The 20,006-nt window shown below is 34.0% G+C and overlaps 1 protein-coding gene across 3 annotated transcripts in view; it reads right to left on the minus strand.

Moving 5' to 3' along the window:
- LOC148946368 (solute carrier family 15 member 2-like) overlaps positions 1-20,006 on the minus strand; it is a 66,180-nt gene that overhangs the window by 45,241 nt on the left and 933 nt on the right. For 2 of the 3 annotated variants that reach the window (XM_089098411.1, XM_089098410.1), the window contains exons 2-6: positions 16,329-16,375; positions 13,073-13,151; positions 7,490-7,631; positions 4,383-4,502; positions 1,385-1,659 (exon numbers count right to left, since the gene is read on the minus strand). In XM_089098411.1, the coding sequence (XP_088954537.1) occupies positions 1,385-1,659; positions 4,383-4,502; positions 7,490-7,631; positions 13,073-13,151; positions 16,329-16,375 (663 nt within the window). Of the gene's footprint in view, positions 1-1,384; positions 1,660-4,382; positions 4,503-7,489; positions 7,632-13,072; positions 13,152-14,663; positions 14,762-16,328; positions 16,376-20,006 lie in introns of those variants that run through there. The other variant, XM_089098412.1, reaches the window with a different exon arrangement.

Consider the following 20,006-nt stretch of genomic DNA (forward strand, 5'->3'; position numbering starts at 1 on the left):
TTTGAAAACATTTTTTTTGTTTATTTCATATATTTAGGGGAAAAAACTTGACAACGGCACAAAAAAAGTTGTGCTATTGGTCATTTTTCTATCATCTTCTTGTTGAGCCTCATTTATTCCTATATTATAATTTACTTTTTCTTATTGTTTTTTTAAAATTTAATCCTAAATACCGCAATACTAGATAGGAGTGTAGTAGATCAGTAACGGCTTAAGGCCTCTAAAATTTCCTGACTTTCATTAGAGCAACAGTGAAGGCCACCCACATGGATTTACTGCATTTTCCCCAGTTTCAGTATACTTGCTGTATATCGCCATCTATTACTGCAAACATTGGCACATTGCCAAGTAAAACATTGCTATCTAACATCGTAAGCAAATGTAAAAGCAAAGAAGACATGTGTGTTATCCACGTCACGATTAAAACTAATGATAGATAATTTTCTGCGCTCAAATTCGTTCCATGTCGTCACATTTGTCCAGTTCCCCACCTTGGGTAGTCACGATTGCAGGACGGAGTTCGGCCCATAGTAGTCGAAAGTTTAAAAACACTTTTAGAAAGATAATGTCAAGTAAGAAACAATTACATTTGAAGCTGATTCAAAAGGGTAAAAGTTTATTACGGAAATAAATTTATGGGAATGTCGAATCGGTATTGGATTGAATATCGGTGTTGGATCAAAATGACAACTGAACCATTGGAATCATCATTTTCCAAAACCCCTAATAGAAAAGTTATAGCTCCTTGTCCATCTTGAACAAGGAAAGTCACTTTTGTGCTATATCTACGTGTTTTTGTAAGTAATAAAATATGAAAACTGTAAATAAAATATGATTTTTGACAAAACTGCATTATAAGAAAACTAGACAAAAAAATTTAAATTCTTTGCCAAAAACTTTAACCTACTTCTGATTGCAAGCTGTACAAATTTTCTTACAAACCAAACCAAAAATAAATAAATAACTAATACCTTGTGCCAACATTGTTCTTTACTTAGGCAGCGCTATTGCGCTGCCTATGATAAAACATGATAATTGAAAATAAAATACAATTTTTGACAAAACTGCATTATAAGAAAACTAGACAAAAAATTTGAATTCTTTGCCAAAAACTTTAAACTACTTCTGATTGCAAGCTGTACAAATTTTCTTACAAACCAAACCAAAAATAAATAAATAAATAACTAATACCTTGTGCCAAAATTGTTCTTTACTTAGGCAGCGCTATTGCGCTACCTATGATAAAACATGATAATTGAAAATAAAATACAATTTTTGACAAAAACTGCATTATAAGAAAGCTAGACAAACAATTCTAGATCTTACACCTGTTGCCAAAAACATTAGCCTACCTCTGATAGCAAGATGTACAGAATTTTCTTACCCAGAGCAACTGCAAAGAGAATGGCTGGTACCCCAAATGCCAAAGGGTAGCAGGTTTCTACCCCAGCGCATTCCACTTCATCCCTAAGAATTGGGGTTACTATTGTTGATAGTAGACTGCCTGCGTTGATGGAGAAGTAAAAAATGGAAAAGAAAGTCTCCAACTGTCGATCTTGTTGTGGCCGAATAAACTGGTCCCCTCCGAATGCTGCAACACAAGGCTTGATGCCACCAGTTCCTACTGCGATGATGAAAAGGCCAATTAGGGATACCACACTGAAAAAATATTATTGTCTTGTTAATTTTTTTTTTAACAAAAGTAAGAGTGAAGTTAAAATTAAAAACGAAGTTACCATAGTTACCATATAGTAAGTTACAGTTACCATATATACAAGTTACCATACAGTAAAGTAGAACTTTAGCAGGACTAAAAACACATTAAATATGTGCTATGTTAAAAATTTGTAAGAAATTTGTTGAATTTTTGATTTTTATGACCACTGTTGATAAATACTCGAAATAGTTACAACAAATTTTGCTGAACACGAGCCTGTGCTAAATATTTTAAAAAGTATATTACAATTCATTTTGAATATCTGAATTGTCCAGGACGGGGGGTGGTTCACCACGGCGAGGGGGAATTTCCCGGGGGGAGTAATTAGCCAGACACCATGAAGAAACACTTGGATAAGAATGAAAAATTTCTTGTTGCTGAAATCGAATGACCTGAGGATATAATTTCCATTAATTATTTAATCAAAGAACTAGTAGGAAATTGCATTGTTAATAAAAACTACGATGGAATGAAGGAACGTGTTATTCTCGCGTCGCTGAACAAAAAATTAAGCAAGAAAAACGGGTTTTAATTTTTATACAGCAGTGAATACAATAAAATAAACACTTAATTAAACAAAAATACTCCGAATATTTTGGCCCCACGTCCGGGAGCCTTTCTCAACGGAAAAAAAAAGAAAAAAATGAAACAAAAAATGTTATTTTTAAAAACCTTAACTTACATCAAAATAAACAAAAAAACACACAAAAAAAAAATATAAATAAATAAGGAACAAAACTCACATATTAAATAAAAACTTCCATTCACTGGCGTATAAACAATATGTGAGTTTTGTTTCCTATTTATTTATATTTTTTCTTTTGTTGTTTTTTGTGTGTGTTTTTTTGTTTATTTTGATGTAAGTTAAGGTTTTTAAAAAGAACATTTTTGTTTCATTTTTTCTTTTCTTTTTTTTCCGTTGAGAAAGGCTCTCGGACGTGGGGCCAAAATATTCGGAGCATTTTTGTTTAATTAAGTGTTTATTTTATTGTATTTACTGCTTTATAAAAATTAAAACCCGTTTTTCTTGCTTAATTTTTCATAAATGGAAAAGCAGTGTGGTCTAAGAAATTATTTACACTGAACAAAGTGGTCAGTAATATAAAAGATCTAAAGTCAAACGCGCATTTCATGACAAAACAAAGAGAGAAAGATCTCAAAATAAAGAAAAAATGGGCCAACAGCCAGAAGAAGAAAAAGAAAAGACAAACTGAACGACGGATATTTCATCTGTATAAAGCTAGGCGTCATCAGCACTAAATATGGAAAAAAAAATTAAAAGAGTAAAAATAGACTATAAAATAATCTAAAATTAAAATATAAAATAAAACCTGAAACTAAAAACAGTAAAAAAATTAGAAGTAAATCAATATCTATACATACAATTAATACTACCGTTATATACCACAGGGTATTTAGGTAAAATTCTAGTTTAGCCACTTTTTTCCAACTTGGAAAGGGGTTAGGTTAGGAAAATAAAACTTTCAGTAATGAATCCAGAGCAAAAAATATACTCTTAGAAGATATTGCCAAGCTTCGATGTTAACCCTCTTCTGATTTCTATGTTTTAGAAATTTGCCTACTTGACAGGTTCAGATCTTTTTAGTTCAGAAGATCTATTTTGCAAGTTTTCACTTTTATAGCACAAAAAATTTTAAAGGTCATCCAAAGTCAGGGCCCTCTAGAGGGAGGAGTAGAGGTAGGTACTTCAAAATAACAGCCCAGGACATACTTTAGTCTGTAGACCCATCCCTGAAAGTTTTATTTTCCTAATCTAACCTCTTTCCAAGGTAGCAAAATGTAGCTAAACTAGAAGTAGACTAGAATATCACTTTTATCTTAGTTAAATTAGTTATATCAGTGATAGTTATATCTTTGAATTATATCTTATTTATATCAGTTTAAGTTAGTTTCTTCTATATTTATCACTGAAGACGCCTAGTTTAATACAGGCGAAATATCTGTCGTACAGTGTCTTCTCTTTTCTTTCTACTGGCCGTAGACCCCTTGTTTTTTCTTGAGATCTTTCCCTCTTTGTTTAGTCAGTAACATTAACTATGAGATCTTTGATCGTCCCCAAGGAGAATACAAAACCGTAAAAAATCCATGATTCTGTGAAGAATAAACAGGAAGGAGGTATTGAATTAACGCCAGAATTACGATTTCAGCTGAAATTGCTGATTTGCAACCTCTTGAAATAAAATGAAGAAAAACACGATTAGAAAAGAAATGAAACTAAAGTTGTTTTTAGAAAGAGATTTTTAAAAAATGAGGAAACACGATCACCTGGTAGGCTGCTTATATAGTAAGGAACACAAATGTCAACAAAATTTTATATTATTTTTTAACTTTATGAACTTTGATTTTTTTGCAAACCTTAGACTTCGTTGAAATTTTACACAGAGAAATAGGGGGGGGGGGGCATATCTTCCTTTAAATCTTGAGATTGTCAAGATATGTTATACAATTTCGTATATATTCCATATCCATAAGATTCCCTCTATTAAACAGCCCCCCCCCCTCCAAAAATAAATATCAACAGAAGTACATGCATTGAATAAGTTGTTGCAACGACTTCGGAGTCTTATCACATTATTGAGAATCACGTCTATTTTTTATTTAAAGGGGGATTAGGAGTTTAAAGCTACTAAAAGAACAAACATACGTCTGAGGCACTCCATAAGCATCCTCTACTGGCGCTCCAATCCATTCTGTATTTGGAATTGCGCCAACACTTAACACAACATTGCCAACTGCATAAAGAATACTGACATAGAGAATAGTCCTGAAAAGAAAGATCCATTTTGATGCATTTTATTCTGAGTAAGTTACATACCATACACAACATGTCGATTTTTATTACTACTTTTGAGAAGTCATCATAGCATTAGGCCACCTGAGTCAAACAGAGAGAGACAGACAGACAGACAGACAGACAGACAGAGAGAGAGAGACAGAGAGACAGAGAGAGAGAGAGAGAGAGAGAGAGAGAGAGAGAGAGAGAGAGAGAGAGAGAGAGAGAGAGAACTCAATAAGCTTTCACTAGGTTAGAGTAACAACCTTAAATATAGGAACAAAATTTAAGAAAGAAAAGAAGGAAAGAGAGAGAAAAAAAATTCTGCCCTCTCCATTAATTTACCACTTAGCTTTGCCAGCCTCCCTCATCATAAGTACCTATATACATGAGTACCTGATTATGTTTATATAAATCTATATTTATAACTTTCTCTCGTAACTAATATCATTCTATTACTACTATATACTAATTAATCTATTTATACTTTTTATTAATTAATTAACCTATTAATATAAATATCTATTAACTGAAAATAAGAGTCACAATATATATGTATTTATTTATTAAAACAAAATAGGAGTAAGTTTAATATATTATTCAAAATAATAAACGCCAACATGCCGTTAGAGAATATTTAGATAAAACAAACATATAGACATTATACAAACAAATTACGGCTGCACTTATCTAAACAAATAGTTTTTTTAGTCTCGTGATATCTTTGGTGTTGAACTTTGTAGCTTCACAAATTAAATATAAACCTCAATGACAATTTAATTTTAAATGCGATGGTGATGAAAGTTAAGAAGGAAAGAAGGAAAAGTAAGAGGAATTAAGGAGGTAACAAATCAAGTAACAAATAATTAAGCAATAAATTAAGAAGGAAGGAGGAAAATTAAGGAGATGTTAATAAATAAAAGTTCAAATAGGGATAAAATCCTTTTAATAGACAATGTTTCACAAACAGTGATAAAAATTCACAAAAATACCAGATATTTCGGTCACTGCTTATGTGACCGAAATATCTAGTATTTTTGTGAATTTCCATCAATGTTTGTGAAACACTGTCTATTAAAAGGATGTTATCCCTATTTGGACTTTTATTTATCGTCATGGAAATGCAGTGTGGTCTCCGAAATTATCTAGGAGAAGTTAAATTAAGAATGTTAAATTAGCTTTAAAACGAATTGGAACATCGAAGAAACTATTTGCATTAAAGGAACATCGAAGAAGATGTTTGCATTTTAAAAAAACATGTGAAGGATCAAAACTAAGGTGTCCCTCAGCAAAGATAGGTCTTGTTATGGACAAAAATACTTTTTTGACAGGTTTTGTTCAGGGCTAAGGCTAAGCGTACTAAGATGAAACTTTGGAGGATTTTGAAGGGTATGTTCAACTAAGCCAAAAGGCACTGTGTGCATCCAGTTTATCAAAAAGGATAATCTTCAATATTTGAAGACGGGTAAGAATTGATTGATCTTAGGTGTTTCTTTATTTATGTTCATTATTTTAAGGATTATTTTAACGTTCAGTGATGCTGAAGATTCATCGGAGGGCAATCAGTCCCCTTGCGCTTTTGGCCGAGTCCCCTTGCTCGATATTCCCTTTCTTCATCTCTGATCAAAACTTTTAAACTGAATATTTCAAGGCTGTATCCAGGGGGGGGGGGGGGCTAGGGGGTTTGAACCTCCCCCCCGAAATGTTTGTCTGACTCATAAAACGTAACAAAAATGGACATAAACAAATTTTGTATGCGTTTTTGAATTTTTTTTTGTATACACCCCCCCACACCTAAAAAAACTGGGTACGGCCTTGGATTATTGCGTATGTCTCGATTTTTTATTCTGATATAGTGTCTGAATATTCTGAATGAGACTAATTATTTAGTCTCGTGATACCTTTGGTGTTGAACCTAGTAGCATCACGAATTCAATATGAACACCGATAATTTAATTTTAAATGTGCTCGTGAGGATTGTGATCTAGTAGTAAAGAAATGAAATTTTTGATGATGTGGGGCGACGTCATTTCTGAGAAGGAAGGATGCGTCTTTTTTAGAAAATATATGCTCCTAATTTTCATGAGATTGAAATTACCCAAGAAAACTAAAATATATTGGGAATTGGTAATATTTTATGGAACTGGAAAGCCCGAGTTTTATAAATCAATTCACGATAGAAAAGTACAATCAAGAATTCAGTACTGTCTGAGTATATATTGGTCGACCTTCAACTCTTTTCAATGATATTTTTTGCATAGCTTGTAGCGAGATGGGCATTCTCCTATTTGCCACAATTTCTCTCATTTACACAGGAATAAATTGAAGGGGGAGGGGCGTATGAATATTGTAGAGAAGTTTGATAATAAACAATAAGTGGTGCAATAGCCAGGTCTTGACACCTTTGCATTGTGAACAAATGGCAGAGAAAGTACGTATAGATTTTCTACTATAGTTGTTTAAAGTTGTAATACATAAATTTCACATGTAATACCACATAAATCTGTGTTATTTACCATTTCAACGAATTCAATCGTATGCCATTTACCGTATGTATAACCGTTTCAATCGTATGTTATTATCGTTTCGACGAATGTTGTGAAATAGATTTTTATCTGGAGAAATGGCAGTATAGAAAGGAAGCAATGGCTCAAAAGGAGGTAATTTTCACCCCCCCCCCCTTGATATCAAAATCAATAGTATTTTTTTGCATTTTTTTTGTAAAATCAAAACAAAAAGAAAACAGAAAGCCCAAAAATTTCAAAAATGCATTATTTTTGTAACGTTATGAAAAGTCAACGTCATAAAAGTACTGACGTTGAACGTCAACGTCATAAAAGTAATAAAAGTAAATTTACTTTTATCAACGTCATAAAAGTAAACCATGCCCCTCCTACATCTTTGTAAATTGCCACCCCTGAGAGGTGGCTCTTAAATTCCCTTTCCCAATTCCCTACGCTAAAACAAAGTAATCTTACTTGTATTTTCCAAGGAACGTATCTGCAACAATAGCGCCCAGAATTGGTGTGAAGTAGCATAACATAATGAACACATGGTAGAGGACAGTAGCTGTATCCTCGGGGAATCCAAGTGCCTTGTTCAGGTATAAGGATAAAATAGCTAAAAGTAGGAAATAGAGAATAAATGAAAACTCAATAATTTCTGCAATGTAAAGTAAATATATCCAGGGACGGATCTATAGCAAAATCTTGGGAAGGAGGCAGGGACTGTGACAAGGACTCCAATACTTCACCAAATTAAAAAAAAATTATGGTACTCTTGCATTATGCGGGCCTTTCGGGTTAACCGCGATAGAGTAAGCAATGATAAAACCCGTTTTTGACGTGTTAACCGTTATAGAGTAGGCAATGATAGCGTGGTTTTCATTGCGTATACGATATCAAACAGTGTTTTTTTGGGGTTTAGGGGGGGAGGTACCTAGGTTAGGTTACGTATTTAATATATGCTATGCTTTACCCCCCACCCCCCTAATGTGCAAATATATATCCCAAAATTGCTTCTAAACTATTATATATTCATAATATTTTATTGTATTTCATTAGCATTAACCAAACTTGACTTTTTAGAAAGGCCCGCATAATGCAAGAGTACCAAAATTATTTTAAAAAAAGAGTGAAAACAGAAAAAAAGGAATGAGGGTGTCAGAAAAAGTCTTGGGGAGAAGGGGCCGGGGTAATGCCCCTGAATACGCCGATGAATATATCAGGGGAGAAAATCTCCCCAAATTCGTGCCAACATAAAAACTTCGTGCGTATATATATTTGTTTTTAGTTTCGACTCCTGATCTTAAAGAGACTATTGGGGAATTGTCGACAACCTTGTATCTCTAATAATAGTAATAATGATTATCACCTCGTACCTCAAGCCATTGCCATTGTCAAGCCATTGTCATTAAATACAAGCCATTGTCATTAAATCAAGCTTTATCTTAAATGACAATGTTTTTGCAATTTCAGATTTTTCACTCTATAAATCAAATATCCAATCAAAATTTGAATGAAAAGTAAATATACGACAAAAAAAAATGAAAAGGAAGAAAAATAATTAAAAAAGACAAATTCAAACGAGGTTGATTTTCAGCAGTGAACAAAATGAAAACACAAAGCAGATATTTTAGCAAAGGCTTCGGCTCGGTCCCAGCAGTGGCATAATGTCGTTAAATCCTGGGAGGGGGGCTAGTTGCCCTCCAATCAGTTTCGACTATTAAAAAGGGCACTAGTTTTTTGAATTTCCAATCGGATGAGCTTTTTTTGAAGTTTCTACGACAACGCCTTCTATAAAAACCTTATATGCCCCCAGGGCAAGGCTGTATCCAGGGGGGGGGGGGACAGTGAAAGGAGTGGACAGTGAAAATTGAGCCATAAAGTACCATAAAGGCAAAGATATGCTAAAGAAAACTGACCCATTTCCGTAGATGCTTGAATTATGCAGGCTTATCCTAATTTTGGCAACATTTTTGAAGAAATAAATTTCAGCTGGGGAAGGGGGGCAAACTGAGGCCTTGGGTGGGCAAACTGGGGTCTGAAGGGGACAGTTGCCCTCTCTTCCCGTATCAAGTTACGGCCCTCAGTGCCAAAGAAAATAAAATGCCTTTTGAAGTAACCTGAACAGTTACCTGTCATTTTTTTTCTCCTTCTGTTCAGTTACTTAGAGACAAGGACCTATAAAGTATATTTTTATTGCACGGTTATTTTATACGTTAAATAGAGAATTGAATAACGTTTTAGAAAAAGAACGTTTTGAAAAACTTTTGTGTTGATTTTTATTAGGCAGATTTTAGAGAGAAAAAAGTAGTACCTATGGAGATCAAAAGTTTTAACACAGAGAAGTGGAAAGTTTACTGTTTTACTGTTGACAACTACAAATAAACATTATTAGTATTATTATTTTCTTCAATGCATATGACCCATTAACTGAAAAAAAAATACTGTATCAGAAATTCGTGAACCACCACTTTGAAAAATCAATAACCATATCACTTTCCTATAGCGCAATGGTTGTGACCGGGTATCACTATCAAAGGTATCCCGGTTCAAACCTGCATATGGGAAGGAATTCAATAAGAGTCTTATATCTAATAATTTTTTCTTCTGTCCAACTTTTTTCTTCCGTTTTGGAGAAAAAATAAATGCATAAAGAAAAAAATACGTACATAATTATTGCTCACTTGTAAAGATAGTATAAAAGGCCTAAAAAACTCCCCATCCCTACTCTATTTCTATAGTATTGGACCATTCCTGTAATAGTTTGTAATTTGGTTAATTGACGCATTCATAAGCGAATATGACATATTTTTCAGAAGACTGTCTGGTGAAAAAATATTCCCATTTATAGATAATTCGAGAATACTAACTATTATTTTCATTAGTCTTAGTAGTAAAATTTTATTTATCATACAGCTCAAAAATAACCTCAGTTTAACTTTGACGTCATTTGAAGCTTATAAACGGAACACTGCATATAAAGTATTTACTGTTTTAAAGTTTTACTGTTGAGTGTAAAGTTTACTGTACCTCAAAAACTCTGTGTATTTTAATGTGTTGAAATTTCCTTATAAAAAGGCCTTTATAAAAATTGCCTTTATAAAAAGGCAACTGCTTAAAAAGGTGATTACGAAAATATGTCACAAAATTGAACAACAGGATTAAAGCATAATTTTTAACACCGACATATCTCTCTTTTTCTGTTTGCTTCAAACAGGGATATCAGGATGTTATTGTAAATCAGGGATATTAATAAAGAAACGTTTCTCCTATTTTTGTCAAAATAATCGAATGCCTTTTTTACTCCTAGGAGTGAAGCCAAGGCGAGGCAACAAAAATGACGAAGATTGAAATCTGGGGTAGCCAATAAGCCGCATACGCAAGATTTATTTTCTTTGGGAGAGGGGGGGGGGACAGAAGAAAACAGTTTGATAATTTGTATAAAAAGAGATTTTGAGAAAATGTGTGGTCTCGGAGACCATACCCCTACATGCTTACATCAATTCAAAATTTTATTTTAGTGTAATTTTCATTTTATTTTCAATGTTGTAATAAGTACAAAAGAAAATTTGGGTAAGGTTTATATTAACAGACTAATCAGATAGATAAAAAAAACATACCACTAGCATCAGAATTTCATCCTAAGTCCAAATATAACACTCATTTCTATTGCAAATTATTTTCAAAATTACTTCTAAGCTTCTTTAAGTTTCATCAATTTTCCCGTTCTTTCACAGAAACGTCATGGCGGCGATTCAATTTGAAAAATACTAAATTTTGCTGAAAGCTCCGATTTGAATTGAAATATACTAAATCTTGTTGAGTGGTGATTTGATATGAAAAATACTAAATATTGTTGAGCAGTGATTTGTTTTGAGATATACTAAACAGTTTTTGAGAATTACTAAACAGTTTGAATTATTAATTTTTTGGGAAAAACTTACCACTAGCTTCAGAATTTCATCCTGAATCCAAATATGACATTCATTTCTGTTGCAAATTATTTTCAAAATTGCTACTAAGCTTCTTTAAAAACAGCAAAACTTCTTTCATAAAAACAAACACTTTATGACAGCTACATATACAGTTTTATAAATATCAGATAAATAGCACTTAATGTAAACAAACTGATCACTCATATCTAACTCTTCATCATCACTTTCTGATGCACTAGGGTGTCACTAACTGGTGCTCTAGGGGCCCTATTGATTCCAGTGGGATAGAGCTTTGCAGCTTCAATCAAAAAATTATGATGTCAGTCTTTTTGCTCAAAATTTTGCAGAAATAAGAAGTGCAACACATACTGCTCCATGTATGCTGTTTGTAGCCCTGGTCTTTTAGAGTGCTTTTTGAAGTGTCTCCACAGACTTTCTATATTTTGAGTATGAATGGAACAGTCCTGTGGATCAACAAAATTGGCTGAATGATTGATTTGGTAATTAGTATATCCATGGCTGGACAATGTACTATAAGCTCCCCATTTGTCATTTTAAATTATGCTTCCAGGCTTAATATATTTTTAATAATAGGAATTAAAGTTTCCCTGTTTCTTTGGAGGCCTTCTTGGCCATCATTCAGGGGTACAATATTTTTTTTTGCTCTCTCTCTATTCCACCAAAAACCACTAAGTGACCTAATTTATTTAGTGGTATAAATTTGGATTAGACCTTGACGCCACGCCGGCGCATCAACTGAATGCTGCCAATAAAAAGCCTGGTTGACCGCCACCGTAGTGTCGCAACGCTGTTGGCGCGAGTGCGGCGCGTCTTAAGTCAAACTTACGTAGAGAGAGAGAGTAAAAAAAAAATATTGTACCCCTGACTGATGGCCAAGAAGACCTCCAAAGAAACAGGGAAACTTTTTTTTCCTATTATTAAAAAATATATTAAGCCTGGAAGTGTTATTTACAGTGATTAAATAAAAAAAAACAAGTTTTTTAACAAAAAGTAAGGAACGACATTAAAACTTAAAACGAACAACATTATGCTGTATATCAAAAGGGCTGTCCCTTCTTCAACACCTCGCTCTTTGCGCTAAAGTTTGACAGCAATCCAATCTAATTTTTTTTAAACAATAAAAAACTTTTGCTTAATGACCGAGATGTTGAGGAGTGGACAGCCCCTTTCATATACGGAATAATTTCTGTTCGTTTTAAGTTTTAACGTCGTTCCTTACTTTCAGTTAAAAAAAATTGTTTTTTTAAAACTTGTCATTTCAAAAACAGAAATGAGTGTTATGTTTGGACTCAGGATGAAATTCTGATGCTAGTGGTATGTTTTTTTTTATCTATCTGATTAGTCTGTTAATATAAACCTTACCCGAAAATTTTTGTACTATAATTTGTTTTCAGTAAAACGCCAATGACGCAATGGGATTTATACTTTTACCGTTGGGGAATGGGACAGTAGGTCACTCTTGTTTGTAGTGATCTTTGTTCGTTTTAAGCTTGAGTTGCATATTCAATTGAAGCTTTACTCGCTTTAAGATTTATTTATTCATTTATATGGTGGCTGCCGTATGTTTATTTGCTATGACTGTTTATTTAGTTATGTTCGTCTTGGGTTTCATTAATTCTTTAATAGTAATTTCTGGTCGTTTTGAGCTTGAATTATGATAGATTTTTATTTCTGCTGGTCTTAAGTTTAATATGGCCTTTACTTTTCATTAAAAAACTTACTTTTTCGGAATTTTTTTTTAATTAATTATAAGAAAAATTTCACAAATTGTCAGCGAGTATTTCCTGTTGGCTGGCGGAACTATGATTGCTAGTTAAATTGCTATTTATAACTTTCAGTTAGGTTAGCGGAAATAAGCCTCACGTTTCTTGAAAAGTTGTTTAAGGGGAAGATAAAACCCCCTGAAGCTCCATAATTTAGACTTCCTAAATAAGGATGCATTAATGCACTGTTCTTATCAAGCCGTAATGACACATTCAAAATAAACCAGTTAGTTTTATGAAGCATTTTGAATGTGTCCTTGGCTTTTTGGCAAAGAATTCAAACAGCCATTCCATGCGACGGTTTAATATGATCACAAACGAAAGAGAAAAACACTTACTTCGCATTCCATAGTAAGAAAACCGCTCGCAGAATTCATTGACAACGATGAAAAATACTGACCGAGGGTATTTGAGTTTCTGCAAAACAGGAAAAAGAATTAATGAATTTAAAAATAAAAATAGTTATAATTCTGATGTGCGCTAATCAAAGTTCTACTTCTGTACTAATGGCAGATAAATTAATTAATAATGGCAGATCTCATTAAAAAAATGTACTGCTTCTCTTTATCCCCTCCCCCTAATGGATAAAAATACAGTCCACTTAGATACTAAAAATGTATTTTACGATACGTGTGTATGCCTTTTTATTACGCTTACACGAGTTGGACAAAAATACGGCGGGGGGAGGGGGTCAAACCCCTAACCACTAATTCATAAACCATAAAAAAAAACTTTAAAAAGCGCATCAAAATGTGTTTATATTTATTTTGTTACGTTTTTATGAGTCGGGCAGAAAATTCAGGGTGAGGGTGTGCGCCCGCTCTGGCTGATTGATGTTGCCTTATTTTTATATTTTTGTTCTGAGGTTTCTATTATATAGCATTAAAAGTGCCAATTAGGGGGGGGGGTAGGGACAAATTCTGTTATTATAGAAAATTGTGTGAATACTTATAGCGGGCTTTATATTAATCAGTCAGGGGGATAAGTGAAGCAATGCCCTTTGACGAATGAGATAAATAAGAATTTGCTATTTATAATTTAAACAGTTAAATTGTCATCTCAATTGGTATTTGACGAATTCATGGTTTAGCCTAATCATTTTACATCAATCTTTACTACGGTATTAAAACAGTCGTCTAGTGTAAGATGGTCTAGTGCAAATGTACCAAAGATCATATTTAAAATAGTAATTATTTTACTATTTATAAGCGAAAATATCCTAAAAAACACCATTTGCACTAGGAAAAAACCACCGAAGGTTTAACTTTTCAAAAGATCGCTTTTGAAAAAAGCGTCAGATTCTAAATTAGGGGCTTTTGTCGATCTTGGAAATTAGCCAAATTAGGTGAATGAAACTGTCTGGGAAATTAGCCAAGTTAGGGAAATGAAACTTTCAGAAATGTATCCAGTGTCAAATATATCCAGAGTCTAAATGATCCCCTGGGAAGGCATTTTGAAGTACCGGCCTCCACTCCTTCCCTCCAAAGTGCATTCGCCTGTGATGACCTTTTTACAATCTTTATTTTGCACGTACGAAACCTATAGAAACAAATCTGTTCCTCAAATGAGACAGAAAATATTTTCAGCATCACACGTTTGCTAAACCTGACTTATAATATCTATTTAAGCACCCCTGCCACAAAAATGTGCCAGATCGGGCAATGCTGCTCACAACTGCCAGTTTTTACTAACTTGTTTTGAATAGGCAATTCCCTTATAAAGAGACAAAACAACAATGACCTTTTCAAGAATGAATAACGAAGTATCTAGTCAGGTTTGTATTTTTTTTTCTGGGGGGGGGAGACAAAAAAAAACTTTAAAATACGTGTGTATGCCTTTTTATTACATTTTCACGAGTTGGACAAACATTCGGCAGGGGGGGGGGTCAAACCCCTAACTCCTCTCCTGAATACGGCCTTTATCTAGTACCTTTTGGGGATCCTCTTCATCTGTCTCTCTATCTAAAGTCCACGAATGCCTCATAATTATCACACAAAAGTATACACAAATTTAATGTTTCAGGTTTGACTTCTGGATTTTGACTAAAGGTCAATTTGTAGCTGTAACCCGATGTGAATTTCATTCACTCTACCTGATTGATATCTCGGTCAATGCGTTACCATTATTTAACTACTGGATTATGGATTTTAATTGAAAGTTCAGTTGCATAATTAACCTAGTATTAGCTATTCATTCTTTCTATGAATATTTATTTTTTCAGAGTTAAGTCCAGTTTTAAGTTGTAATTAAAGCATCACTTATAACTAAAGCATAATTAAAACAAAATTATAAGTAGTTTTAATTAAAGCATCACTGTAGCAAATCAAAAAGGAAAACTAGGGGGGTACATATTTTCCTCTCCTTCAAAAAGGAAAAGCTTTTAAATTATCGTGTTATGCAAAACCGCGGGGAGGGGCTTAGATTCTACTTCCCCTGCCTAACTTTTGAAAAATACTCTTTTCGGCATTTTCAAAAAATTACCCCCCCCCCCATTGGTTTTCGAAAATAATGTTTTTGTATCTTCGTTTTTAAAAAATGAAAAAATCCTTGCATCCTACATTTCCGTGAAATGCCCCCCCCCTCTGAAAATTTTTGCTGTGGGTTATTTTTATGTCTATGTAATCTGTTTTATTGATATGTCTGTGTTATATTTCTTGTTGTAGGCTACAAACAATAGACCGTCCCCTCGTAGTTCAATCTGAGATTAGAATTCTGGAAGTGACTCTGCATTATCAGTGTTGTAACTAGACTATAGCTTTCAAGAGGTACCAGAGCGAACACATACAAGGGAGGGTATCGTCATCCCTACCTAAAATTACTCTTCCATCTTTGCAAAAGATTGCATAATTAATTTTGAACGAGCGACTTCAGAACACGAAACTATTTATCTTACACCGTAACTCGTGGCACCAACAATAACATTAACATGCCACTAGTCCGTTTTTTGACAAAAAATTCTTTTATTATGGAAGAGCAAGGGAAATTATTTTTACCTTGATAAGAGCGAATCATTGCCCATAGAAATCAAAAGTTTGAACATGCCTTTTGAGAAAAATAAAAACTGACTTGTTAGGGAAATCTACATTTCTATCTGATTTAGGAAAGGTAACCGCTATTTCGATTAATCTTAACAATAAAATGTTATTATGAAAATAAATTTACATAAATTTTGAAAAAGAGCCCGAAACAATGGCGTCGGATTGGCGACTTGTAATATTTCCCCAATTCGTAGAATTTTTAAAAACTAGCGCTTTACTGAAAACTCATATCATTTTATATATATATATATATATATATATATATATATATATATATATATATATATATATATATATATATATATATATATATATATATATATATATATATATATATCATTTTCCAGAATTTCTTGGCGCTTCTTTATTCAAATTACAAAAACAAACGTTTTTTATTACCTCCATCCAAAAAATTCCACATACGTGCCTAAATCTGGGGAAATTGATTCGCTTTAAGTTTTAATGTCACTGTTTACGTTCATGGAAAAAAATAAACTAAGTTTCCAAAAACGTGAATCCTTAGCACATATCACTGAATAAGAAAAAAAAAACTTACCTTTTCCTTTTTGGGATCTTCCGTGTCCATTTTGTCCACAGTTTTTTCTGAAAGATGACACTTTATTTAGGTTGGAATCTAATAGAAAGCAGGACAAGAACCGCAGACATCCTCGCTTATAAATAGCAAAAGGACGACTGTTTAGTATAGCTCAAGCGCGTGCACAGGAAGTCGTTCTTTGTGTGGGAGGGGTTTTCTGAAAGAGGGGATAAATCCATCAAAACAGGATCAAACTGGCAATGCATGAGGAATCATGTAGTTTTGGGAAGGAAGTTTAATTTAAATTGAATTTACCGATCGAGGTTTTATGTCGAGGGATACAACTAAGGCTAAAATCCAGTCAAGAGCAGGGCAAATCAGGGAAAATTCCAATCAAGAGCAGGCAAAAAGGATTGCATCGAAAAAATCACCAACGCTGTCTGACGTTGGTGATCACCCACTTTTACAACAAACGGATTATATTAGGCTAAAAAGGAGAAGGAAAGATAAGAAAAACAGCTTTAATACAGGTTCCGGACAAAAACAAACAACAACTGGAATAAATAACCTTAAAAAGAAAATTAATACAGAGATACAGAACCAACTAAAGCTTTTCAAACATAAATTTATATAATAAACAAGAAAAAAAGGCTTATTTCTAGTCTCAGTAGCAGGCCTGCTCAGAAAAACCGTAAAACAGGGGGAAATGGATTTAATCAGGGGTACGCCTTTTCCTTCAACTTAGGATGCAACTTTTGATACAATACATATGTCGCACCAAACTGATAAATAATCACACGACTCTTATACCAACCGTACAAAAACACTAGTCTCATTACCAGACCTGATATCTTACGCAAATAATCATAATATTACGGTTTTGTCAAAAGTGATTGGAGGGAAAGCAAACTTCCTCCCAAGCCCATTAATTCTCTAAACACATCTAATCAAAATTTTGAGATAGCCATTTTGTTCCTTATAGTTAAATGGTCCGGTAACTATGTCTTGGGGGATGTTAACCCCCTTTCCCCCCACTGCCCTCAGGGCAAGGACTGTAAGCTATGCAACTCGTCCATTGTTTACAAGAAAGATGGGTATGTTTGACCATTACTTTCCAAAAAGACGAAAAGCATTCAAGTGAGCCTTTCAGAGAATATTGAGGGGAGTGTTGAACTAAATAAAAAAACGTTATATGCACACGGGTTGTTAAAAGAGGGGAATTCAGGAATGACTGAGTATATTAATTTGGAACTTTCAGGAAATAATAAGAGATATGATCAATTGACCAAAAAGGCCATATTTGCACGCTACTACTACTACTACTACCACTAGTAACGCTAAAACGACTGCTTCTGTAGCGAGTACTAAAAAGGCTAAGGATATCGAAATGAATATCTGAGAAACCGTTGAGGGGAAAGTTGAACTAAATCAAAAACATGCAATGTGCATACAGATTGTCAAAAGGGCGTATCAACAAATTTTTGGAACAGCTTACCCCATCAAGAGGAAAGTTCCGGGCATCAAGAGGGGGATGTTCAACTGACCCAAAGGCAACATGTACATGCTACTACTGCTATTAATACTGGTACTATTAAGGCTAAGCGTCTCATGGTGAACATATGAGAGAATATTGAGGGGAAACTTGAAATAAATCAAAGCACGCTATGTGTATGCAGATTGTCAAAGGCGTATCTCAAGAATGTATTTTGCTATTAAGTTAGAACTTTCAGAGAATGCTTAAATGGGAGGATCCATTGACCCAAAGGTAATATGTGCATGCTACTACTAATATTACTACCACTGCTACTTTTGCTACTACTACTACTACAAAACTACTGCAGCTACTACTTCTATTGTGACTACTTGTAAGGCTAAGAGCACTAAGACGAAAAGTGTGTCAACAGCGGGGTCAAAAGGGTGTATCAGCAATGTTTTTGGAGCGGCTTACCGTATCAAGATGAAACTCCCAGGGTATCATAAGGCTAAGAGCACTTGTAAGGCTAAGTGCACTAAGACGAAAAGTGTGTCAACAGAGGGGTCAAAAGGGTGTATCAGCAATGTTTTTGGAGCGGCTTACCGTATCAAGATGAAACTCCCAGGGTATCATAAGGCTAAGAGCACTTGTAAGGCTAAGAGCACTAAGACGAAAAGTGTGTCAACAGCGGGGTCAAAAGGGTGTATCAGCAATTTTTTTGGAGCGGCTTACCGTATCAAGATGAAACTCCCAGGGTATCATAAGGGGGATGTTCAACTAACCAAAAGCCAACATTTACATGTTACTTCTACTATTAATACTGCTGCTACTACTGTTACTACTAATACATACTACTACTACTACTACTACTTCTTCTACTACTGGGTATGGATTTGGGCATTAAGTTGGAACTTTCAGAGAATGCTGAAAGGGAAAGATCAATTGACCAAAAGGCAATATGTGTACGCTACTGCTTATACCACTACTACTGCTACTTTTACTACTACTGCTACTACTATTCGGACTACTACTTCCATTGCATCTACTTGTAAGGCAAAAGGTATTAAGATGAACATTTAAGGAATCTTTTCCTAAAAAAAAAAAAAGTTGAACTAAATTAAAACTACGAATGTACAGGTTATCAAAAGGTCATATCGACGATGTCATAGCAACGGCTGTTTGTATTAAGTTGACACTTCCAGGGGTTGATGGTGGGGATGCTTAAGTGACCAAAAGGCATTATATTAATACTGCTGCTGCTACTAGTACTAGTGCTATTACTGTTAATATTACTACTAGTCCAACTACTAGAACTACTTGTACTACTACTACTGTTACTGCTATTACAACTATACCTAAGGATATGAAGGTGAAATTTTCAGGAAATATTGACGGAGAAAATTGAACTGAATTACGACAGGTTGGAGGTTGTCAAAAGGGTGCATCAGTAATATTTGAGGGACGTTCTGGTGTGTAAAGCTGAAAACTTACAGGTCTTGTTGTGGAATATTGAAACAGTACTGAGTTAAATCAAAACACATTATGCAGATACGGGTTGTCAAGAAGACGCATCAGCAATACTTCAGGAACGGTTTATGGTATTAAGCTGAGAACTTTCAGCGTATATTGAGGGGAATGTTGATGAAAACCAAAGGTGCTACGCGCACACTGCTATTAATGCTACTACCACTACCACAAATATTGCTACTACGCAAGCTAAGGATATTAAGGTGAAGCTTTCAAGGAATATTTAGGTGGATGTTTAACTAAATCAAAACTAACTATGAACATGTAGATTGTCAAAAGGCTGACAGAGCAATATCTCATCGAATGCTTACCTTAAAGTTGGACTTTTCAGGGTAAGTCGTGGCGAATTTTGAACTAAGCAGAGGGCACTATGCGTACTCTACTACTATAACTGCTGTAGTTAAAAACGCTAAGGGTATTAAGGTAAAACTTTTAGAGAACGTTTATTAAACAAAAAAAAACTATATGCAAGCAGGTTTTGTAAAAGGGCATATAAGCAATATCATAGGCAGCGTAGTGGTATCATAGATAGCAATATCAGATAAACTTTTAAAGGAGCTAATTCGATTGGAAATTCTGAAGACCAGAACATAATTTTGCCCATTACTGAAAAAAAACAAACATATTAAATGTTTACAGTTTTTATCTTTAATAAATAAAAATTATTAAGACTTCAAGGATTAAATATCGGTATATGT

The sequence above is a fragment of the Artemia sp. Qi Xiang Cuo genome, chromosome 12 (genome assembly GCF_049724085.1).
Source record: "Artemia sp. Qi Xiang Cuo chromosome 12, ASM4972408v1, whole genome shotgun sequence".
Classification (NCBI taxonomy): domain Eukaryota; kingdom Metazoa; phylum Arthropoda; class Branchiopoda; order Anostraca; family Artemiidae; genus Artemia; species Artemia sp. Qi Xiang Cuo.